The sequence below is a fragment of the Triturus cristatus genome, chromosome 5_2 (assembly GCF_964204655.1).
Source record: "Triturus cristatus chromosome 5_2, aTriCri1.1, whole genome shotgun sequence".
Lineage (NCBI taxonomy): Eukaryota > Metazoa > Chordata > Amphibia > Caudata > Salamandridae > Triturus > Triturus cristatus.
In genome coordinates this window covers 69,515,071-69,541,251 of record NC_140588.1, presented here as the reverse complement: position 1 = coordinate 69,541,251, position 26,181 = coordinate 69,515,071, and the positions used below count along the sequence as shown (strand labels likewise).

At 43.3% G+C, this 26,181-nt stretch overlaps 1 protein-coding gene across 3 annotated transcripts in view; it reads left to right on the top strand.

Moving 5' to 3' along the window:
- The window catches only part of LOC146822676 (poly(rC)-binding protein 3-like), a 555,354-nt gene that overhangs the window by 466,518 nt on the left and 62,655 nt on the right, over positions 1-26,181 (top strand). For all 3 annotated transcript variants that reach the window (XM_085606867.1, XM_085606865.1, XM_085606866.1), the window contains 4 exons: positions 6,591-6,723; positions 9,732-9,755; positions 9,856-9,888; positions 11,012-11,128. In XM_085606867.1, coding sequence (XP_085462993.1) covers positions 6,643-6,723; positions 9,732-9,755; positions 9,856-9,888; positions 11,012-11,128 — 255 coding nt within the window. In that variant the 5' untranslated portion in view covers positions 6,591-6,642. The remainder of the gene's footprint in view (positions 1-6,590; positions 6,724-9,731; positions 9,756-9,855; positions 9,889-11,011; positions 11,129-26,181) is intronic.

Sequence of the window (26,181 nt, the reverse complement as noted above, 5' to 3'; positions counted from 1 at the left end):
ATTCAAGAATCCCCACTCCATTAAGTGAATACAATTAGAAACATTTCTTTGAGTCACAAATCTGCCATTGGGATGGGCCGGTTATCCAGAAGCGAAAGATGCATATTTTAGAAACCGCAAGTTCCACACCAAACCACTGTCCCAGGTGTGGGGTGATCTCCAGATACAGGGACATGCCGTGTAAAAGGGTAGTGGAGCTTACTAAATCTCCTGTTACTTCAGCGATGGGTGACATCCAGATTCCAGACTGTGGCCCAGTAAGATGTCAGTCTCTGGAATTCCCAAACAATGTGGGCTATGTCAATGTCCGCCTTGACGGCACCTCCAGCATTCTGAGGAAGTGGATGTGTTCACTTGAATCAGTCTGAGTCGGGACCAATGGCGTTAGTGAAGGATTTTGAAGTATCTGAGATTTAACCTAGCTTCCCTAAGGTTTTTGTCGTGGTGCATTAGGACCTCTCTCAAGTTACTGTCAGTGAAGTCTAGATGTAGGCAGTGCAACCAGCAGCCCTTTAGCGGAGTTCTGAGCTGGGGTGAAAGTATGGCTTCAGGTAACGTGTTGTCTAGCCAGAATACCACCACTTTAAAGGTTCCCCCTGGTGCGTAAGTATGACGAGGGGAGATCGCAGTAAAAAGAGTGGGTCCGAGGACAGCCACCAGAGAATGGGACAGTTGTCGCTGTTGCCTGAATTGTTTAGTGTGAATTTGGCATGTGCTTCAGCAAAGGATAGAACTTTACCCGTCGACAGCAGTTGATCAACCATGTATATATACCACCCGTATAAAATCTGGCCATATGGGTTCATAGAAGCTCATGATCATGGACCCGCTGCCCATAGTGGTGCCCCTTTGGGTAATGCTCAGTCTGTATGCAGTAATTTATGCGCTTTGTGTAAGCTTATCTGCTGATTAGAGGGTACTCATGCCACCAATGTTTCCTAGCAAAGCATTTTCAACCTAGCTAAGGGTTTCCAGGGTTGCCTGTAAAAAATGGCGCACCAGGGCCAGTTGAAAAGCAAGCCAGTATAGCTCAGGGTCTGGCAGGGTTACTCAGATAACTAAAGCTACACTTTAGAAAATGAAACATGGCTTTTTCTTTTACTGCTTTATTTTTCTAGCTGAACAGTGATAATCAGAAAAGAGATCTTTCTGAACATGTTTATGTTTTTTCACGCTTAGGTAAGTATAGAAAGGATAGTATCTCGATGCATGTTTCTACACTTTCTGAGGTTCAGAGTTTTTTTAAATCTGACTTGTATTACAACGATTTTTATATCTTTTTGCAACACATATTTTACTTCTCAGTGTGTTTAGTTTTGCACTAGAGATTCTAATTATATTCTTCGGGCCCGATTCACAGAACTAACTTAAGACAAAATCCTAAACTTACTACCATTTTGGTATTCACAGAAGGCACTTACTCATTTTGGTATTCACAGAAGACACTTACTCACTTCGGTATTCACAGAAGTTAGGAGTCCTAACTTTAGGACTCCTAAATGTCTTCTGTGAATACCGAAAGTCTTAAAATTAGGATTTTTCTCAGTTTAGGAGTCCTAAGGTTAGACCTCCTAACTTTACAACTACTAAACTGAGAAAAAACCTAATTTTAAGGCTTTCGGTATTCACAGAAGGCATTTAGGAGTCCTAAAGTTAGGAGTCCTAAATTTAGGACTACTAAATTGAGAAAAATCCTAATTTTAAGACTTTCGGTATTCACAGAAGGCATTTAGGAGTCCTAAAGTTAGGAGTCCTAACTATACTACTACTAAACTGAGAAAAATCCTAATTTTAAGACTTTCGGTATTCACAGAAGGCATTTAGGAGTCCTAAAGTTAGGAGTCCTAAATTTAGGACTACTAAATTGAGAAAAATCCTAATTTTAAGACTTTCGGTATTCACAGAAGGCATTTAGGAGTCCTAAAGTTAGGACTCCTAACTTCTGTGAATACCGAAATGAGTAAGTGCCTTCTGTGAATACCAAAATGAGTAAGTGCCTTCTGTGAATACCAAAATGGTAGTAAGTTTAGGATTTTGTCTTAAGTTAGTTCTGTGAATCGGGCCCTGTATGTTTAAAAGCATCCTATTTCTTTCATATGAAAGAGCACTACATAAAGGATTTCAGTGGGTTGTGGGAAGCGGTATAAGGAATAAAGTACCCCTGCTGTACGTTATAAGGATACTGCAAATGACCTTAGAGTTCCACAACCTTATATAGGAACTCAGCCTTGGGCCTCCTTCCTCTGTATGGTCACAGAACTCCTGGATGACTTGCAATATCCTTATCAGGTAAGGCAGGGGGTACTTTTTCGAGTTTCTTCTTACCTTTATATACCTACATTGTCGATATTTTATTTGTCAAGAGATTTACTACGATATTTTTGCAGCACAATGTTTAGTTCTTAACATTCTGGTACCAAACCCTCCAACCATAGATCAGGCCAAATGGAACAGCTACATAAGGACTGACAGTGTCTGCAAATGGGGATGTTTTATGTTGATGTTAATATTTGTTTGTGACCACAAATCCAGCAGTTCTATATACATTTACCTGAGGCGGTCCTCCAACTCCCCACGACCTGTGACACGGGCGTGTTGGTGTGTTTGCCATATGAGGATGCGTAATTGTAGAGCCAAGTCAAATTATTTTAAACTTAAGGTATTTAGGTATTTTGTGCGTGCTAATGCTTGTTGGATGCTCACGGACTGTTCGGATGTCCTCCGCATCTAGAATGGACATAGATTTACCCTCCCTAGCTCCATCCATGCTTTTCTGTTCAACTAGTTCAAGCAGCCATTTGAACACTCTTCTTCATGTCCCTTCAAGTGAAGTCACTCTGAGTGACAGATGGCACTGCAGTTCAGCAGAGTAATCTGGTTAGGCAGATGTCTCTTTGTTTAAGCTGCCCGAGGCAAGAGACTATTAAAGCAAAGGGACATAAAACGGAAAGAGGAGAGAAAAATAATTACATTCAGACTCAATCCAATTTTCAATTTATTTAGAAGTTTTGTAAGGCACCATACGTGCCTTTTGATCAATTTGGAACCAATGGGGGGGGGGAGGGTCGCCCTGATGGCACTCTTTTTGGGGACAGCGGAGGTGAGCAAGTTGTGTCTGTTGACTACCACCATCCCCCCGTGAACAAGTCGTTTGTTGGCCGCCAATTCACCCAACCCCCCATCCCCCGGAACAAGTCATCCATCGACCGGCACCCTCCCCACTCTTACCTGCATTAGGCTGCAAACGTAATAGGTCTAGCTATGCCACTGACCATGGGTTGTGCTGCAAAGTATGTTATGGCAGTGTGAGTCCAGCCGATGGAAGCAATGAGCCCCTCTCCAGCATTTATGTGTCAGTCACTGCCCATGCATGGGACCTGCAGTGGAGATCTATCCTGGACAGGTCTTTTTTCCATAAGTCTCCTGGAATGTTCATAGTTTGATCTGTTGTCAGGCTTTGCTACCGGGTAGAACAAAAGTGAGTTATAAAATGAAGAAGTCACATAAAGCTGTAAAGGAAGTAATTGGGAGAAATACATTAGTTGATGCTCGGAGACTCAGTCACCTGGCGAAGTGATGCTTAACAGCCCATTGAGAGCCTCATGGCACCCAGGTTAGAATGAAGTATCTGTTTTTCAGCAAAATGGTGACTGAGAACTTATCCAACGTCATAAACAGCAGGTGTAGATGCCATACGTTGATTGGATCATGTTCTTACTTGAACAACATAGATTTTACAATGGAGTATAAATGTCTTCATTCCACAACAGGGTCTGTGATTGCTCAATCTCTAATGTGTGAAATACCTTTAATGGCACTCAGAAGTGATTCGATACACTGCAGACCTGAATAGGAAACTTACAAGATAGTCTAGAAAATGCAACAAAAAAAATACAATATTACAATTTCATCGCAAAGCAATGAAATTCAGATTTATCTTTCCTAAATCTATGCAGTTGGGTTGATTTCCGGAGTGTAGGGATCAGATATGTGTGATCTCCCCATTAAAAAAATGAAGTTAGATTTCTGGGATAATTTTACTCAGGCCACTGGAAGACTGCTACAGCCCTTCCAATGGTACCTCCCAATGAAGAATTATTGAGTAACCCCAACTGGCATAACTGACCTTATGTCAGGCCATTTAAAGTTGACTAAAATTGGCACAAATGGCATAAAAGTCAGATGTTCAATGTGATCTACAGTATTGATTTTCCCCACCCATATTTGCAACTTTGCAGCTGACCGGCTGAATGATTACTCTAAGGAAGATAGAAGTTAATTCCATAAACAGCAACCAGCAGTTGTCTCAGGAATATGGGGAGGCGAGAGGACTACAAATGGCTGTATAAAAGCTAAGGCAGGCTTAGGCAGGCACCCTTGAAATTGTCTTATTTATGCAAGGACAGAGATATAGTGTAGGCCTGCTTTTGAAGTGGGCCTGTTCACATCCCGCGTGGCTCCGCTTCATCAGGGAGCTGAGGAACAGGAACTGTTCAAGTCTTTTAACTGATGGGGAAAGGGATGCACCTCATTTTAATATAGCATCCCATGGACAGGCTGGTAGAGCTCTAACTGCTGCAACAGTCTGTTTCCATCATAAAAAGCAGCTAGAAAACAGGCTTTTTGGAGGGATTGCTTTTTCCAGTCACCAGGAGAACTGCTGCGGTTATGAAGGGATAGTGTGGGACTCTAGCAGGAATATGTTAAGAACCCCATACTATTGAAAGAAAAAGCCTAGGCGAGAAGATAAACAATACAAGTGTGGGCAAAAAAACATAGTGTGGACATGGTATAGTAAATTATCTAAAAGAGAAACATACGATGGTGCTGATATTATCAAATGTATTTATTAAATATTTGTTTCTTATTTTTTAAAACAAATACATTTTCAATAAATATCAATGGTTTTATGAAAAACCATTATATATGTAAAACAGATATCACCAAATATACACAAAAGGGTATTATTGTGTCACAAAATGTCAGTGAATATAGATATAATACATCAGTTCTGGATTACTTCTAGTGATTTGTTTTATCCTAGGAGTCATGTCAAATGATCAGACAACCATTTGTTACATGATGTACATTAAAAATAACATGGTGCAATAGATCAACTGGTGGTAAGTTGGCACTATGCATGTTTCAGCGAAGCCTTCGTCAGGGTTCCGTCACAGTAAGCACTGAAAAAACATAAAGCAACAACAGACCCCCATACTAACCAGTGCTGGGTTACTACTATTTCTTGAGGCTCCCACCACCCGCAACTCAGAACATCGCCTAACTCTCAGAAGACAGAAAGGAGAGGAAGGGAAGTCTGCCCACTTTCTGCTGAGCATAAAGGAATTGATTGAGTCCATGTAGTCTCCACTCCCTGGTACTTAAGATGTTGGGAGTAGCTCCCAATAGGTCTGGGACACTAGCTTGGTGTGTCGTTTGGGAAATCTTGGATGATAAAAAATGGTAATCTAGGAAGAAGGAACATTCAGATCCAGTGAGGTTGGACTTTGGCTACGGCCGTAAAGAATAAGGGGTAGAGAAGCTTGTGTCCCCATCGAATATCTAGCAAGGGTGCCCTAGTAGAACTCCTGGAAGTTTGTGAGTCTTGGGTGCATCCAGAAAGAGGTTATGAAACCTCTAACAAAGTTGGATGAAACTTGACCTCCTGCAGATGTGAACAAAGTACCCACCCACCTCATAATGGACCAGATTTTCCCCACCACCATAGTTACAAGTACCAAGGCATCAGTAACTCTGTAGTGAGGGAGAAATAGCACATCACTCAAAATGAGGCCTTGAAAAAAGGCCACCACGACACTTTGACAATATGGCCATATCTACTATGTCCTCTTGGTGCATGATACACTGGCGGTTTATTTGTCTTCCTTTTTGGCTGGCTTAAATGCTATTCTCCGCAACATTTCCATATTTAATATGTATTAAAAGTGCAATTGTAAACTGCATCTTCCAAATGATTGGTCTTGCCTTCGTTTTGGACTAGAGTGGCATAGTGGGCAAAATAACTTGCCCGTAATGTGGCTCTAAGCAAACCCCAGTGGCTGAAATGACTTTAAGCATTCCTTCAATCGCTTCGTTGTTTATTGCAGGAGAGACATCAAAGTCAACGAGTATGCTCAGGGCTGGGTTCCCCTTTGCCACAGGACTCAAGCTAGAAATTACTGGCCGAAACGGTCTGTGGTTGTTTTTGTTCTGGATGAAAGAGAGCTGGCCTGGGAGTTTATCATGGGCTAATCCTATTGGAGCAGGACCAAGACTTGTTTGAATATGGCTGGCCTCTGTCCAGAAGGGCATAGTGAGTGAAAAAACTTGGGTTTGGAAAGCAACCTCAGGGGTCAAAGGGCGTAAGACTTAATCGGACATTATTTTTATCACATTTTTGTGTATTTAGTTTTGAACAACATGTATTCTTTAAAGTATTAATTTTCACAACCCTTGGTTTTATGTATATGCTACAGTATATGTGCACAGTTGCAAAACTAAATAAAATCAAATTATGCTTTTACGTGACCTGAATCATTGACATGAGTTCAGAAAGAGAGGTCCTAACAAAGTCTGTTCTGTCTCCACAGGTTGATCCCACAGGAAGGAAATCAGTATTCCACTTGGACCTCTGAGGCAGTGATGATGAACATGAAGGATGGGAAGATGGGCGAGGGCGGCCTCAACGTCACCCTGACCATCAGGCTATTGATGCACGGAAAGGTGAGACTTCCAATCAGCAAACCACCATCACTCCATCTATTATATGAGAATCATTGACTGAACTGCAGCATCCAGATGGAAACGGAGGGCTTGTAGGCCAAGGTGGCAGCGGTATAGAAGCCTAAAGGGGGAAAACAGCAGGCCACGCCGAGAGGTTGGCAAACAAGCCGGGTGTACGAGTGAGTGCACTGTGAGGATCTGTGTATCACCTAAAGGGTAAAAGCTTCAATCCTGATGGGTCTACGCAACCTCTTATCCTTCCAAGTTCAATTAAATGAGTATCATGGTCTTGGTGGATACAAAACCCATAGTCTCACACTGAAAGATGGATCAGACAATAGTGTATGCTATGTTCACCTTTTTTTTTTAAATAAATTAGATTTAGAGGAACATCCACGTTGTATTCATATTTTAAAGATTTGCAGAAAAGGAAACTGCACTAAAAAGATAATGTTGCTTTATTGCATAAAAAACAGGCTTTCGGGCACAACCAAGACCCTGTTGTCACACTGACAGTCAGCATTATAACCGTTTTGAATGTGATGACACTAGAGCAACATTCCTCCTAAATGCCATGAACATGAACACAATTGAGTAAAGGCGGGACTGTAAGTGGGTCGGGTCCTGCCGGTGCTCATCACTGGTAGTTCTAAAAAGCAGGTGCTGAGACAGGTCCCTATCAGGCTCTCCATTTTTGCCCTCACCCTTGCGATAAAAATAAATCTTAACTCTGCAGCAGTACCACCCTTCACTGCCTGTGATGTAACTTCAGAGACTCGTAATGATTCTTGAACAGTCTCATCATTTCAGAACGATCCATTTTCAATAATATATACAATGAAGCCATAGTTGTTGCTTATTTATCTTATACAACTAACAACCATTGACAAAGCCAATAGTCCTGGCTTGTTGTAGGTGTAATGGTATTTGTTGCATTATAAATCTGGATGCAGTGACAGAAGAGGCAAGACACTAGTTGGGCGGCACACTATACTAAGCACAGATTTTTAGCTTAAATGTTTTTAAGCCACGCCCTTAACTGCATCGGCCACGCCTCATTGAGAGACCCTCCAGTTTTTTCATCCCACCTAAACCCCTGTGAAAGGGCTATTGTAGGATTTGCTCTTCCCATGCCCTACCGCTGGCTGTACAATTTAGAATTGTATACAGGCCAGAGGAGTGCAGGGGCACAGGGCACTGCTTTCACTAGCTTCATTCTGTTACTCGGATTTCTACTGCAGCTTTGTTCCCTGTGAACTCCGTGGTGAGAAAAGTGTCCAGAATTCACTCACTCTTTATTTTCAACATATCTGAAGATTTAGAAAAAACATTGCTGAAATATGAAGGGTCTCTTCCACCGGCGCTCGCACATCTCTTCTGCTACTGTTTGCCGCTCCTAATGTTAAGGGTCCACGTCTGTCACACATGCCACCAAAGGCATCGCTCAGCAGCATTTCTTTCTCCTCATGCCATGATACCCAGGGGCCTAGCTAGTAACACAGCAAGGACGGGAGCACCGGGTTCCGAAGGTGTGAGGAGGCCACTGCACCCTCAATTATAGCATTTTTTTCTATCAAACCTAGAAATATTGCCCATATGACTTGTGCGGTTTAGGGCTAGTGGTAAACTTGCTGCATCACTGCTGCTATCTCCACCCTCACCTCCTTTTCGAGCCCCTTTGTATTTTTCTAAACCCAAAGCGCAAAATTGCTGGATGCATTCAGTTTTAGGGGCTGGTGTTACTAGTAACTAGTAACTTGGGTATGGCGCAAAGACCCACTATGCAGGTGCTCACTGCTCAGCCAGGTCTGCAGCCAGTTGAACTGCTTTTAAAATGAGTGCCTGCAGCTGTTGCTAGTCTATGTTAATATCTGCCACTACAGTCCTACCGCTTTTTCCCTTGTCAACCCTCCTTCCTTTCTGACGTTTGAATGCTTTCCCTCTGCCTGGAAATTCAGGCAGCTATAGAAAATTAGTGGGTCATTTCCAGTATTTCAAAAATCTGCAAAAAAGTTGAAGAATTTTCAAAATCTATTATCAACTAAAAAATATGTCTTTTCTGTAGATTTCATCACTATCTAATCAGAGTGGACTCTTACTGTGGGCCTGTGAACTTCTATTCAACCAGCAAGCAATGATTGATCCCCAACCTAAGTGAATCATTCGGTTTTACAAGAACCTACAAGAATAATGCTGACCGGCGCATCACTTTTAATATGGGAAAAAGTGACATACCAAGCCCCTAGGTTTTCCTATTTAGAATTTCATTAGGATATGCCGATTCCAGTGATTCCGTGAGTCCATAGAGCTCAAGAAATGAGATAATGTTGCCAGGCCTTAATAAATTGAGGGGCAGGTTTGCTAAATTTTATCTCAAAGCAGAACAGCAATCAAAGGTGCTACACTGCATTGCATGAAGGGGGGAAATCTATCAGAACAGCACCATATCTACTTTATGCCCTTATTTTCCTATCTCCCTGCACTGATGCTCACGTAGAGCACAAAAACTATGCTTTAATACTTCTTCCACTTCGAATGTGTGCTGTACAGTGCAACACGCATACAAACTTGGAACAATGTGGAGTTTTAAAACTTGCTCCACTGTTATGAACAGGTGCAATTATTTGGTGCAAATCCGTGTACACAAATGTTAGATTTGTGTCAAAACCGTTGGGTGGTTTCATTGGAACGCCCATGTACCTCCCATGATTCGCTCCTTGGCGCAAAACAGTGCATAGCGTTATGTTAGGCAACTTTCCAACGTAAATAAAGATTTCCTTTAGAAATTAAATCCCTACACAGCATTTTGCACTAGGTTTGAATCACTTTTGTAGCACAGCCCTGACATAGAGTGTTCATAAATCCAGGCCTTAATGTTTATACCAAAGTCTGCTTTTGACCCAATACTATAGTGTTGTTATGAAAGGATGTACTGGCATTATATCACCTTGTCGATACCCAATGTTTTTGTTATCCATAATATATGTTCTTTTGTTTTTCCTTTGCAGGAAGTTGGGAGCATTATAGGAAAGGTCAGTGAATTATTGATCTGCCTGTACTTGAGTTGTTTGTCTGTCACACTTGAAAGGTTGCTAAACCAACTGCTTGTTCTGTTTTTTGTTCCTTTAATAGAAGGGTGAGACCGTGAAGAAGATGAGAGAAGAGGTAAGCGCGCTATGCTAAAGTATTGATTCATGTTCCAGCTTTCATTAGGGACATGCTTCGGTCTGGACAGAAAAGAATTGCATCCATTCTTGGGGTGCAAGGGTGCCATCTGCTGGCCTGATCTGAGAATTCCACATGATAGTAATTCAAAGGTGTCTTAATTTTTCTGGCAGTGTTAACGCGCTTGCCTTAATTAACAGGGTCTCTGCGGAATTCTGTGCCAAGATTAAGGGTGGGCGTAGTTCGCGAAGTAGCACTTCGCGAAGCTACGCAAAGTGAAGTTCGCACTACGCGAGCTACGCGTAGCACTTCGCGAACTGCGTAGTAACATGTTCGCACTGTGCAAGATGTTGTTTTCAATGATTGCACAGTGCGGACAAGCAACCGGCACTGTGCAATCATTGAAAATGGCATCTTGCACAGTGCGAGCTGTAGTTTTCTGCTGCTCGAGTAGATTTTTACTCGAGCGGCAGCTTTCTCAACGCGAACTGGTAGTTTCTCATCGCGAGCAGTCGCGAGCATACGCGACCCCTCGCAATGAGAAACCTGACCTCCTCGCGTTGGGAATCTCGCCGGGAGGTTTATTTTCCATGCTCGCGATCGCGAACAAGGAAAAAGTCTCGCCGGGATGTCATTTTGCTTGCTCGCGGTCGCCAACTTGACGTTGAGGACCGCGAGCAAGCAAAAAATGACCGCAGCACTACGCAACACTACGCTACGCGTGTTCGCACTGTGCTACGTGCAGTTCGCGTAGTGCGAAGTAGCGCGAACTTCGCAAACTACGCGAGCGTAGCGTAGTGCTTCGCCCAGGCCTAGCCAAGATACACTGAATCAGGAAATAGGGGTGAACACTTGAGCGAATGACGTGAACTGGTTCAAAACCAAAAACCTGATTTCAAAGTTGAGACCCGTCACTTGGCATTGCCTTTACTGGCGTTCGGGTATATGAAACTAAACTTGAGTGATGATGGGAAAACTATCATTGCATTCTACTCCGCAATGGTAGATAGAAAATCCTTAACATTGATCTCTACCGTAATGTGTGCATCTCTGTGATCTTTGCGTATTGAGCCTACACACATACAAGAACCACTGCTAAAACCGTGAACATTTCCTTCGGCAGAGTGGCGCACGAATCAATATTTCCGAAGGCTCCTGTCCAGAAAGGATTGTGACGATAACAGGGCCCACGGACGCCATCTTTAAGGCCTTCTCCATGATTGCAATAAAGTTTGAGGAGGTGAGCTAAGCAGCCTGGGGATGGGCATATGCAGATGTTCAGAATTAAATGTTTATCCTGGTTCTTCTCACTTTTTCTATTACTGCTGCTTTCTATGCTTAAAAACAGAATGTTTAATTGGGAAGGCAGTGAGGACATTTACACGTAACAAGGTCTATTTAATAGGATTTGTTTATGTATTCACAAAACTCGGTAATTACATTTTTTCCAAATCTTTGCCACATTTTGCATTATAGTGTACCACGCGAGTACTTGCTCAAAACTTTAGTAAATGTACCCCAATGGTTTTAATACTATCTGGGCTGACCCGCAGTTTTTACTTCCCTAGGTGAACATGCCAAAGTATACACAATCACACATGGAGACGTCTTAGGGATTTTCAAATAAATATATCTCAACAGTGCACTTTTATGTTGCTATCATTTACCTTTCAAACTTATCAAGCTGATATCAGGAACCCATTAATAAACTTGTAACCTGGTATGTGGGATTTATGATTGTGTTATGTTTTAGTAGTGTGTTGTGAGTTAATGTTTTATGTGCCCTAGACAGTGCCCCTCAAATATTTAATATTTTCAAAATTTCACTGGAAGAAGACACATTACTTTCTTCACTGAAATCAGGTCAGATTTCACCCTTATTCCAGATTCCCGATATTGACCTCTGGAGTTACATCTCAGTTAGATCTCAGACCAGCGCCTAAATAACCCTTTGTCGAAAAATTAAATGAAAAGGCGGTTTCAATACGTCTTGCACACACACATATTTGAAAATAACCTCGTAAATGCTCACCAATCAGAATTCTGTGCAAAATGCAACACAGAAACAGGCTCTCGCAGTACTGGGTAACGCACTCAGGACCCAGGACAGAGCTGATCCCTGTTTCGTGGTCTTGCTAGACCTTTCATCAGCATTTGATACTATAAACCTCGAAATCCTTCCATCCTATCCACCAAAGTGGGAATTGAGGGTAAGGTGCAGGAACGTAACCTTCCTTCCTGTCATCCTAGTTCGTTCAGAATACTTTAAATCTCTACAACAATTAAACTTGGGGGGCCCAGGTTCTACATTATCCCCTATTATTCAACTTATGCATGGAACCCTTGAGCTCTAAGCTCTAAGAAAAGGGTATTAACATTAATCAGCATGCATATGATGCCTGTGTGATCTCCAACTCACAAGGCGCAGATTCTCTGAAGCGCTTCCTAGTAAAACTCTCGAACTGGGTTAACTTGCTCTGACTTCAAGATAGCATGTGCACATGACAAAAAGATCAAAAACTATCAATCAGGCGTTCGCCTGTCAAGCTCCCAGAACTTGGAACAGCCTCCCTTGACAACTTTCTGGCCTTCCGTAATGCTCTAAAATGTCACTATTCAGGCTCCACCTGAAACCGGATAATGAATGGACCCATCCTTGTATACTGTGGCAGATGTTACTTGTTCTTCTCTCCTAATAGTTTTGTGTTTATTCTCCTCCACAAATTTAGACTGGTTCTCTCTGTACTACTTCTTAGTTCTATACAATCTGCTATTTTATGTGAGGCTCTCCACTACCCATGCGGTGAAGTCTGAACTATTAAAATACCACAATAATGATCATAGTGGTAATGTGGAAATGTGGATTTTCCTGATCAGTTATGTCCCCTATCTTGGACCCCAACGGTTCTATATGCATGTTACAAGTACATGTATGTTCCCTCCAGTTCCAGTTTCTAAGACGCAAACATATGTGTGTCTACCGTCGACATGTTCTCTGTCAGATCCGCCATCAATGGGCTGGATATTCGATTCCTAAGCATGAAAGGCCACCGACTTTATATGGCTAAGTTACTCCATTTTTACAGTTCAGGCAAGTAGGCCCGATTCTGTCCTCAAAGCCTTTCCCTGCTCTCTGTCTTTGACAGCTTCAGCTTGAGCTCGCATCTGTATCCATGAACTTTGTCCTACTCCCTGTGCAGCTAACGGTGCCTGCCTCGGCCAGTTTTCGCCTGCCTGCCAAGAAGCTGTATTTCACCTTCGAATTATCTATTTTGCTCTTCAGCCGATGCATTCCTGTCTAGTGATTTAGGTAAACATTTCCTTTAGCTCACAAGCAAAGGACTCAGCCTTTCCGTCCTCCTGCAAGTGATTCATAGCCTTGCTGCCATGGAAAGTTTTCTGCCTCTCGCATCTCATATAGACACTTAGGCGTTTGTGCACGCACACAGTCAGTATAGACTAGATTCTGTCCGAGAGTCCTTCCTTGTGGATAACATAGTTCTTTAAACATAGGATGTTAGATATGATTTGGGATTAGGTTGACTTGACCCCCCAGACTTCTCGTCTCCACATGTAGAGCTAAATGTCAAGTCCCTTCACCCCCTAGTTGCACGTCACCCACACGTCATGCTGCTGCGCGCGCATCTATGCCAAGTATTATCTTATAAATCCACCTATGTCTGATAATCCTAACCAATCATGTTTCTTTTATTCCTTATTACGCCTAGTTTCGATTACGTACCTGTTTTGTCACTTTTCTTATCAAATGTTACGCCTTCTACATTCGTTTCATTGTAATGTACTTATTATAAAAATGCATGTCTGACAATAAAGTATTGTACTTCACTTCCTGAACCCTCGTGGTGACGGAACCTGAAGGCCTTGACTCGAGTCGGCCATTTAAAATGGAATAAAGCCCATTTAGAAACTCTTATACCACGGATTCTGCCTCTTGTTATTTTGAGCTATTTTACTTTATTTTAAGATCCCGTATAAAATTCAGTCCGGTAAAGAAGATTTTATTTACCACATAATGGCGCCCGAATAGGGACACTTTCTCATCTCACGCGCCGGCGGTGCGTTGCAGGCCCGGTCTCCTGCCACAGCTGGACGGACCATAAACGCGTACCAGCAGGATTTCCTGTAAGCTCCCTCCGGTCAAGCGGGGGCGACTGAGGCTGCGATCAACCCAGACGAGGCGGTGAGAAGTGCGAAGTATCCCGACCAGAGCCTAGCTGAGAGAGCAAGATCCGAGGTATACAGAGGCCCACCAGGTTTCTCGAAATCCCGATGTCCAGAGGGTCCGCTGTCCGCAGTCATCGAGTCCTGTCCATTCTCTGAGGCCTTCCGTTTCAAGGAGCTACTCGGTGAGTACCATCGCCGGGGAGGCGTGTAGACGCGCACATAGGTTGTGCCGGTCAAGACGGATTTGGGTACACAAATCCGGTCTGCACTGTTTAGCAGTGTATATGTACTGTTTAGCAGTATATCAAGTATTCCGAAGTATGCAGTTATTGTCAAGAATTCAGCGTGGTGATTAGTTAGGCAGACTGTCATCATTGTCGGTCATTGTTAAAATATTTAATGTTCAATATTTAAAGTGTTTAAATGTCTTGCATATTGTGGTATGAATGATTGTTCATTGTTCACTGTTCATTATTGTGTTTTTCGTATTAAGTAAATTCAAGAGTAAGTATCAGATCAGTTGTCAATATGCCGCTCTTCTCGAAGTTAAGACAGATTACTACCAGAAAAGGGGTGCTTGAAGAAGCAGTTCCTATTCCTCCTAGGGACACTCCAGGGCATTTTATGTACCATAAGCATGGCTTAGATGCCATATTGTTTCTTGATCTATGGGTAGACTATACCAAGGGATTGCCGGAAAGTCAAAGGTGGCCCGCAGCGGGAACCTGGGATGCAGAGTGCATCATGAAAGTAGAGGAAGAGTTATGGAAAAGAAAGGTCAGACAGTCACAGAAAGACGCTGTTGAGTTATGGCGTAAAGAATCTCATAGACGAACAGAAAAAGCACGTAGACAAGAAGAGAGGAGTAAAGAAAGTTCAAATAAAGCTCAAGAAAGTCTATTAATTGAGGAAGGTATCCGAGTGAAATCAGAACAAGTAAATAGGCAAAGAAATGCTCTTATGAATGGTATGTATCCCCTTCTAGCCGAAGGACTACCTAAGGCTGCTCCAGAGATGCCAAAAGACTTGCCACCCCCATTATTTCCAATTAAGGTACATCCAAAAGGGCATCCCAGAACCGCAGAAGATGTTTTTCTTTCCTCATATCTAGACGACGCAGCTCCCGAGTATGCTAACGCCCCACCACATAGACCGTCTGGTGTAGGGGTTCAACGTCAGGATCAGGTATCTGTCCCCGTGCAACAGCAAGTCCCGACACAAGCTTCGGCAAGCACATCTGTTTCCGCATCTGTCTCCGCAGTCGACTCTACAGAGGTATCGACACCCATAGTTGCCGTGTCACGTTCAACGAACCCATTCACACCCGACGCCCCAGATGGGGCCACGGGAGGTGCTAGCATTACCTTTACACCACCTAGAATAAATAAACTTGTTTTTCAAGAGTCAGCGCATTCACGTACACCTAAATTCGTAAGTGAACGTACGCTTAAGGAACTCCTTGTAAATTGTAGATATGATCCGGTGGTTGGTAAAGAGGACGAAATGGTCCTGGCATCATTACGTATCAGGCGAGCCGCAGAGTATTTAGCAAGGTTACCAGGAATGACTACGCATCTAGATAACATATATCATTTTGTTCAAACAGGACGAGATCCAGGATGTATTAACAGAGCTATGGAATTCCAGAAAGTAGAAATACAGGGGGAACTGTTACGTTTCCTCATAAACTGTGTGATCAGAAATCAAGACCGCCCGGGGGTAGACCCGAATGCAATGCTTATTCTTACAAGATGGAGTCAGAATATATCAGAAGGGAGACACGATAAGCAAAATTGTATAATAGCCATGTGCCGAAAAATCCGTAAAGAAATAGAGCGTATTCATGAAGAAAGATTGGGAACAGACGAGTTTGAGCAAGATGAAGTGTCCGAATCAGGGAATTCCGCAAGACAGTCAGAGACCATAGCCTATGTAGGCAGAGGAAGATCCTGTGAAAATACTAGATGTTTTTCTGATCCCATACACTCAGTATGCCCAAATAATAGCAGAACGTATCCGACGCCTATAATAAATCTGAAGTCTCCTGAACATTCGTTTCAAGCCGCAGATAAAATACTACGAGAACGAAGGGGTTACCACTTCCTCGATTCCATGGATGAGCAAGAATTAGCCAGATCAGCTGTTCACTGGATTGACAGTCCTGAAAAATACGGCGATGAGACCGTAGCACACACGTTTTTTAATCTCAGTGCAGATGAACAACGTTTAGCTGGAATATATATGATTCAGCAACTCCTCATATTATATAAGAGCCAACATGCTGACCCTGGTCCTTTACCTGATATATTAACGGAACTACTCACGAACAGATGGAGAGGTTCTAGTAACAAGCTAATTAAAGAGATATTAGTGTCACGTAAGCAGTATGTCCTTTTTGTAAGTCCGGATTCTCTCTCGCTGCCCCGCAGAGAAAGAGCGCCGTACTATATGGATAGACAAAATCCTTTACGAGAAGTGCACCCAATAAAAGGCGAAGACAATGAGTTTCACCGTGTATTTGTTTACACACCCATATCAAAAATGGAATTATTGGAAATGAAAAAAGTAGTACCTAGTCATGACAAAGACCCAGCGGGTTTCCACCGAGAAATTAAAGACATGTTACTGATGGGAGAGTACACCTTTCCTGATATTATGACGATATTAAAGGTGCTTTTGCCTGCTGGCATTTATGAAAAACTGAAAGAAAAAGAGTGGGAAGTGGGTGACCAAAAGATAGACTGGACAGCATTAGCAGAGGAAGAAAGGGGCCGAACTGCAGGTTCAGGGCTCGGGGATAAAGTTAAACTGTTACCAGGTTTACTAGTACAGGTACTGCCACGTTTATTAACTACAAAAAAGGAAGATTGGGGTGCAATCACAGCCTGCAAACAAAAGCAAGATGAAGACACAAGCGATTATTATGCTCGTTTTGAAAAATGTTTTGGTATAAATAGTGGTATAAAAGCAAGTAGTGACTCATATCCACATTTATTTGTGACAAAATTAGTGGAAAATGCATTGCCTCCAGTGAAGAATAGAATATTGAAATTCGAGAGTACCTGGCAAAGTAACACTCCGTCGCAAATGCTACAAATGTTACAGTATCATCACAATAGAATTAGGGATGAACAAGAACACGAGCATAGACGCATGAAGGATACAAAAATGAAAATGCTAGTTTCTCAGACAGTACCAGCAGATGGTCACAAAAAGGGTGTGACACATTCTGGTGATTCTGCAGTTCCTGTAAAGGGAACCTGCAATTACTGTAAACAACTAGGCCATTATGTACACGATTGTCCAGTCCTGAAGCGTAATATAGCTACAGGTATTGCAAAGGAGAGACCACGATTAGTTAGACAAGATCAGAATGAACAAGGAGCTATGCAGCATGGACAGTCCATGCCAGCCTCACAGCAACCCATACAGTTTGTGCCAGCTGCACCACCGTTGCCTGCTACTGCCACACAAACCACAACACGACAAATGTATCAGACTGCACAGTATGAATACCCTGAGTATCAGCGTTACGCATGAACCAGCCTAGAGAGGGAAGTTGACTTACCGCTTATCGAGATCCCTGTAGATCAAGAAGGACCTTATGTACATAGTGAATTATTAGGTCAAGATAGAAAATTCTTACTCGATACAGGGGCAAGTCGAACAACCATAAAACGTAGTGAAGTTCCAGGGGCACCCCTCTCAGGCTCTCAAAATGTTTCCCTTGGTTTTTCAGGAAAACCTATTGTTAATGAAGTATCACAGCCCCTACCACTTACGATAGGACCTTTGACACGAACTACAGATTTATTGCTTACTAAATCATGCCCAGAAAATCTGTTAGGAATTAAAACTCTGAAAGCACTAGGAGCCATAATATGTTGTTCTCCGGAAGGAGTAAGGTTGTTTTTACGTGATTTTAAAGGTCACTATGTGTCTAGAGACATGGATCCCCGACTACAGACTTTACCAGTACATCTATGGGCACAAGGCCCTACGGATGTTGGCTGCATGAACATTACACCCTATCGAGTCACACTGAAAGCAGGAGTGGTACTACCACGAATGCGACAATACAAGTTACCGCATGATGCTGTAGTGGCTTTGCTGAAAATCATTGATGAGCTGATTGACCAGGGAGTAGTTGTAGAAACAGACTCCAATGTATGTAATTCACCGATAATTCCGATTCTTAAACGAACTGATCCTACTGCCCCACCGGTGTACCGATTGGTTATTGATTTGCGTGAACTAAACAAGTGCATTGTACCACAATTCCCTGTGGTCCCTGATATATCATCATTGTTGACAGCAATTGATTCCGAAGCAACATTCTTTACTGTAATCGATCTCAAGAATGCCTTTTTCAGCGTCCCAATAGATCCGGAAAGCCAATATTTGTTCGGATTCAGTTTAAATGGGCGCAGTTTTAAATTCTCACGCGCTCCCCAAGGATTCACAGAAAGCCCCAGCATCTACAGCCAAGCACTGAAACGAGAACTTGACAGTATCCACATGCCAGTCAATACTGCACTGCTTCAATATGTCGATGATCTGCTGATCACAGCGAGAAGCGAGCCAGAATGTGAAAAAGCTTCTCTGACAGTTTTACATTTCCTAGCCGACAAGGGGCACAAGGTGTCTCCTTCTAAGCTGCAATTCTGTGTCCAGCGAGTTATTTATCTTGGTCACTCGCTGTCCAAGGAGGGAAGGCAGCTTACACCAGATCGCATCCAGTTAATTGCTAACATGTCAATACCCCAGACACAAAAGGAGGTGCGGGCTTTCATAGGCCTCACTTCATATTGTAGGCAGTGGATCCCTCAGTACGCATTTCTAGCAAAACCACTCATTCAGTTAACCACACAGGAGGCAGCCACATCGACTGTTCTCCCTTGGACTCAGGAACATACACAAGCTTTTGAGAGCTTAAAGAAAGCTTTATGTCAAGCACCTGTTTTAGCAACACCATGTTATAGCAAACATTTTACACTCTTTGTTACAGAACGCGAAGGTACTGCCTTGTCAGTACTCACTCAGGATCAAGCAGGATCACGCAAACCATGTGCTTATTTTTCCAGTACATTAGATCCCGTAGCTCAGGCTTTGCCTGCATGCCTGAAATCAGTGGCAGCGACAGCTTTAGCAATCAGACAAAGCGATGCCATAGTATTAGGACACCCATTGACAGTACAAGTACCACATGCAGTAGAGGTTCTTGTGAACCGAACACAAACACAACACTTGACCATAGCAAGACTTACCGGTTATGAACTGACATTGTTTCAACCACACATAGAGATCCGACGGTGTAATACATTGAATCCTGCTACACTATTACCTGTAATTGGAACAGACCCACTAGCTCATGATTGTGTTGAAATCATTGAAATAAAGACGAAACCTAGACAAGACTTGACAGACGTTCCATTGTTAGATCCAGACCTGACGTTGTATGTAGACGGATCGTGCATGAGAACAAGTACAGGAGATTTAGTGGCCGCGTATGCAGTCACAACAGACACTGAAGTTATTGAGACAAATTGTATAGATACTTTGTCAGCCCAAGCAGCAGAACTTATTGCTCTAACACAAGCCTGTATTCAAGCCACAAATAAGAAAGTTAATGTATACACTGACTCACGTTATGCATTCGGAGTTGTACACGACTTCGGCGTGCTGTGGCGAGAGAGAGGTTATTTAACTTCCCATGGTGCCCACATTCAGCACGGACCCCTCATTCATGCCTTGTTAGACGCAATACATCTACCCACTGCTATATCGATTATGAAATGTAAAGCACACACGAAGGTTACTGATATCATTTCTCAAGGCAATGATTTAGCTGACAGAACAGCTAAACAGACTGCTCAGAATCACACATTAGACATGACAAAGCCAATAGTTCAGACACCAACACAGTGTATGACAATTAAGGATCCCGCACTTGACGTAATTGACATACAGACACATGCCACAGCAGAAGAAATAAAGAAGTGGACTGAACTAGGAGGGATCCAGACAGATCAAGGATGGATGACGAAGGAGAAATCTGTATGGTTTCTCCCTGATTCCATGGTTCAAGCCATTATAGCTACAGTTCACAGTCCAGCACATTTAGGAGAGAAGGCTATGCTAGACAGCATTCAGCACATTTGGTTCAACAAACATTTACGAGCAGCAGCTAAACAAAAAGTTCGTACCTGTATGATATGTTGTCAGTTTAATCCAGGAAAGAGTGTTCCCGTAGAGCAGGGTGGATTTCAGCCTCCTGACCATCCTTTTGAAGTCCTCCAGATGGATTATATTCAGATGGAACGTTGTCGAGGATTCAAATATGTTCTCGTAGTTGTCTGCGCTCTCTCCCGTTGGACAGAGGCGTATCCCGTATCAGATTACACTGCCCCGACTACTGCCAAGCAGCTAGTTCGAGAATTCTTCCCACGGTACGGTTTACCACGTGTTGTATATTCAGATAACGGCCAGCCTTTCTCATCCGAATTAATGAAACATGTCTCGCTTTTGTTGGGATATCAGTGGAAATTCCACTGTGTCCGACACCCCGAGGCAGCAGGTCTCGTGGAACGACATAATCAACTTTTAAAAATCAGACTGTCTAAAATAAGTCAGGAAAAAGGTGTGGACTGGATAGTAGCTTTACCAGTTGCGCTATTTTACATGAGGATGGTAGCACACTCTCGAACAGGGCTATCCCCTTATGAGGTGATCTTTGGTAGACCACCGAATATGTGGGGGACGCCTATACCCCGTAAAATAACTGATGTTGACTGTAATATGCTGACAGATTACCTGGCTTCCTTGATGTCTGCACTACAATCTTGTCGTTCACAGGTAGTCGCAGCTTTTCCCGACAACACCGAGGTGAAACCTCATGATGTAATTCCCGGCGATTATGTTCTCGTCAGGAATTTCGATCGGAAAACCCAACTGGAGCCAAGGTGGAGGCTTCCTAAGTTGGTCCTGCTGACGACCAGAACAGCTGTGAAGATCGAAGGGAGAAAAGGCTGGGTGCATTCCAGCCATATCAAGAAATTTCATGGACTTCCTCCTGACACAAACAGTACTCCCCGTGTGTCTTCCCCCATTGACTCAAAGCTACCCTTGGCTGAGGCCAGTAGCACCGAACTCTATAAGCAGAAACTCAGGTCCAGATCTAAACTGTCGGACGATTTGATTGTTTAAGTCCTCTCCAAGGTGAAGCGGTTGAATCTGTCCCGACATGTATCCCTTAGGTCTGAATGATGTAGAGTCCAGAATCATAATGAAACGACATGCTTATTGTAAATTACTGCGTAGCCACTGTATTGTGACTTTATTAATTTTGTTTTCCTTGAGTTTTTTAATAGTTACTGCAAGTATATTGTTGCATATGTATTATCCTGTTTCTAAACGTGCTTTCAATATAACTGATGAACATTCTTTTAGTGAATTACCCCCACATGAGTTGTCCTATAGACTTGCGCTGCGCAATAACACCTTCATTAGTATGTTACATCATTCCCATCAGACTAGTAATGCCACCAATTGTTGGGTGTGTGGCCGACTCCCTCCCTATCAGAATAACAAAGGAGTTCTGCCTTTCTTTCCACATCCGTTCACACACAATGGCTCCTGTGGAGCATGGTTTAGTTTATTAAATTCCATAGACCCAGACACAGCAGTTTATCAACAACATTGGATATGGGGAAATCTGAATCTAGTTTTATTCAAAGTCTGTCACCCCAATAAGGAGGGTCACCCCAGTAGAACAGGAACTGATTTAGAAAATGAAGTGTATAAATTAGGTAATTTTACGCCTAATCTTATGATTTTGAATGTCAAATTGAATGTCAAATCCGAAGTTGAACTAATTCTGCCCACTATGTCAGTATTTCCAGTCAAGGGTGAATTATGTGTGAGAAAAGTTGGTTCCATACATATGGGCCATAGCCAATGCGTTACTACAGTAGAATATAGTGATCAAGGTAAATCTTCATTTAGAGCTTCTAGCCATTCTTACTTGATATGTGGTCAGACGGCATATATGCGTCTGCCTCTAGATTGGGATGGTACCTGTTACATAGCATTCCTTCTGCCACCTGTTTTCCTAGCCCCCCCTGATTATTATCGAAATGTTCATTTAGTACACAATAGAGAGCGAAGAGATCTCCCAGTTGTCGATTATACTGAGACGGCATGGGACAAGTATGTAGATTTCAATAAAGGTATCTTTCCCTATATAGGTACAATATCAAATAGTAAGCTGATACGCAGACTAACCAAGACTCTTGAAGCTGTAGTAAACGAGACTATAGCCGCCCTAGGCAATCTGACAGAGGAACAATCAGTGATGAGAATTGTTGTTCTCCAGAATCGTCTTGTCCTTGACGTCATCCTGGCCGATAGGGGCGGAGCTTGCAGGGTCATCGGATCCAGCTGCTGCATATTTATACCAGAAAATTCGCCATCTGTATATAAAGCTATAACACGCCTTCATAAGATTGTGAGCCAGATACACGAAAATCCAGGCACTTGGACGTGGTCCGGGTGGTTTTGGAGTGTGATATCAGCCTGGGGATGGAGAGTTCTATCCTTCCTAGGTATTGGCCTTCTTATGCTCTTCAGTTGTTGTTTATGCCTGCAATGTGGACCAGCGATTTGTGGTCTGTGTGCCACATCATGCATTCCATATCACAGTTCTCGTTCAAAATGCCGGAAGAAGAAGGAAGAAGAAATGATGCTCCATGAGCAAATCGATGGAATGATGAAGATTGATATCTCTTGAAGGGCAAGTAGGGGACAAGGAGGGAATGTGGAAATGTGGATTTTCCTGATCAGTTATGTCCCCTATCTTGGACCCCAACGGTTCTATATGCATGTTACAAGTACATGTATGTTCCCTCCAGTTCCAGTTTCTAAGACGCAAACATATGTGTGTCTACCGTCGACATGTTCTCTGTCAGATCCGCCATCAATGGGCTGGATATTCGATTCCTAAGCATGAAAGGCCACCGACTTTATATGGCTAAGTTACTCCATTTTTACAGTTCAGGCAAGTAGGCCCGATTCTGTCCTCAAAGCCTTTCCCTGCTCTCTGTCTTTGACAGCTTCAGCTTGAGCTCGCATCTGTATCCATGAACTTTGTCCTACTCCCTGTGCAGCTAACGGTGCCTGCCTCGGCCAGTTTTCGCCTGCCTGCCAAGAAGCTGTATTTCACCTTCGAATTATCTATTTTGCTCTTCAGCCGATGCATTCCTGTCTAGTGATTTAGGTAAACATTTCCTTTAGCTCACAAGCAAAGGACTCAGCCTTTCCGTCCTCCTGCAAGTGATTCATAGCCTTGCTGCCATGGAAAGTTTTCTGCCTCTCGCATCTCATATAGACACTTAGGCGTTTGTGCACGCACACAGTCAGTATAGACTAGATTCTGTCCGAGAGTCCTTCCTTGTGGATAACATAGTTCTTTAAACATAGGATGTTAGATATGATTTGGGATTAGGTTGACTTGACCCCCCAGACTTCTCGTCTCCACATGTAGAGCTAAATGTCAAGTCCCTTCACCCCCTAGTTGCACGTCACCCACACGTCATGCTGCTGCGCGCGCATCTATGCCAAGTATTATCTTATAAATCCACCTATGTCTGATAATCCTAACCAATCATGTTTCTTTTATTCCTTATTACGCCTAGTTTCGATTACGTACCTGTTTTGTCACTTTTCTTATCAAATGTTACGCCTTCTACATTCGTTTCATTGTAATGTACTTATTATAAAAATGCATGTCTGACAATAAAGTATTGTACTTCACTTCCTGAACCCTCGTGGTGACGGAACCTGAAGGCCTTGACTCGAGTCGGCCATTTAAAATGGAATAAAGCCCATTTAGAAACTCTTATACCACGGATTCTGCCTCTTGTTATTTTGAGCTATTTTACTTTATTTTAAGATCCCGTATAAAATTCAGTCCGGTAAAGAAGATTTTATTTACCACAGAGGCAGCCTCTTGGTTGGGCAAAATATAGAAGCAGCTCCATGGTGTGACATCAAAAGACCAACAGCTCCGTGGTACAGCATCAAAAAACCCACAGCTCCATGGCATTCTATCAAAGACCCACTGCTCCGTGATACGGCATAAAAACACCTACAGCTCCATGGGTTACAGCAACAAAAGATAAACTCTCCCCCTCAAATATGGCCTCCCATCCTGTTCTTTGTGGCAGGTGTCATTTAAAATACTTAGATCCTCCAGAACCTCACCTATATTTGTGAGTAGACTGTGGCTGCCAGGCTGCACAAAGATTGAGTTATGCACTTTGTTTTTTGGTGTGCATGCATCGCAAATGTAGGTGCCCTCAAACTTGACCCGAGAGTAGGCATTGGAGATTCATACATAGACGAGACATAGCCAGGCGGCTGAAGCTGCCATGAGTGCCATTAGTCATGGAGAACCCTTTTCACGTTCTTGCAAGAGAGCGCCTAAAGAGGCAGGCGTGCACGTGTGCCCAGACCAACTGCCTAAATCTAATCTCAAGCGAGCCATTTGGATCAGAGATGTCACAGTTTTCACTAAGGTTTCTAACTGGACAAGAGCTGGAGCAGTCACATTTGGAAGGCCAGATGCTTTTTCAGAAGAAACATGATCTGAAATGAGTTTGTTTGGACCAAGGCCATCCACACTGCAGTACCGTACCTCACTGCGCAGCCCCCTTTGACACCGCGCGCTTTAAGCAGTGGCTCGCAGTCTTTCTATTAAAGCAGGCAAGGCATAAGGTGCTCGATTTCAAAATCCTAAACTGGGTTACCCCCTGCTGTTAGAGGAAAACAATTGAGGCCAAAATATTGACAATTATGCTCACTCTCTAACATTCCTGCTCTACCTGAAACAAGCAGCATGGGCTAATGTCAGAACTGAACATTATTTCGGACGCAGTACAATTCAGGGCTCCATCTCTTCCTAAGCAGCACGGGTGGAATGCATGAATACGACTCCGAGCCTTATTACTCGGTAACAGGATGTATAAGGAAACAACTTGATGTGGCTTTTATCCTGAGCAGTACTACCTCCCCATTAAAGGTTCCACAGTTCATAATGTGGGAGCAGAGCCCGATGATGTAAACATAAAAGCAACCCACCAGAGAGTTCAGTTCTTGTTCTTTTTTCTTTAGTTCTGCATGCTCTGATCTGTCTTGGATATTGCCTCACAGTTTTGGGGGATGACTTATCATGTGCAGTACACGCTCCTTGAAGTCAGGGATTTGTAGGAATAATTCTTTAAGTCTCCAGGAGGAGGAGTCACATGTGATCCCCTGTGAAGGGTATGAGTAGACCTTGTTTCAATGAGGGACCAATAGTTTCTGCAGGAAGAAAAGGGCATTCATCAGTGCTCAGTAAGGTAGTCCTGCTTCTTCTCCCCTCTCCAGATGGCCTCTCTAGGAAAAAAGCACCCCATCCCTGGGAAGACCCACTACCCTGAAAAAAGAAACGGGCAGTTGGTAGTGCACCATTAGGTGGTCCATTGGCGTATCACAGGTCCCCGCATCCCCTGCGGTGTGGGGGGGCCCAAGCTCCAGGGGGCCCCCTCAGCAAAGAACTTTGGCCGGAGAGCTCCCGATTTAGTTCGGAAGTGGCCCATCCACGTACCTTGTAGGGGGCCCCCTCAAGTTTCGTTACGCCAGTGAGGTGGTCCCATTTCTACTGATCATGTGCGGCCGGAAGAACAAGTTACATACAGAGAGTGTACTTGCTGAGACCTACCTTTGTGGGTCCTATGCCGATTGTCATAAGGACAGGCCCTCCTGTTTGAAACTGTGTGCTCTTTGGGTTCTGCTAGGCAGGGTGCTCCCTTTCCCTGCTATCTTCAAATAATAACTCACCCCTCCTCCTTCTGGGCAAGTTTCATGGCAGGATCAAAAGTCAGCATTCTGGATGGCTTCCTTGGGTACCAGGTATGCCACTGTTCCTTTACCAATCCTCTTTCATTCTGGCATATGCAGTCTGGGTGACAGTCCCTAGCAGCTGAAGGCCACTCTCAATCCCACCTGTATCAATCGCTACCCGAGCACGAGACCCTGCTTTTTTGGCATTGTCCCCTAGCTCCCCAAGGA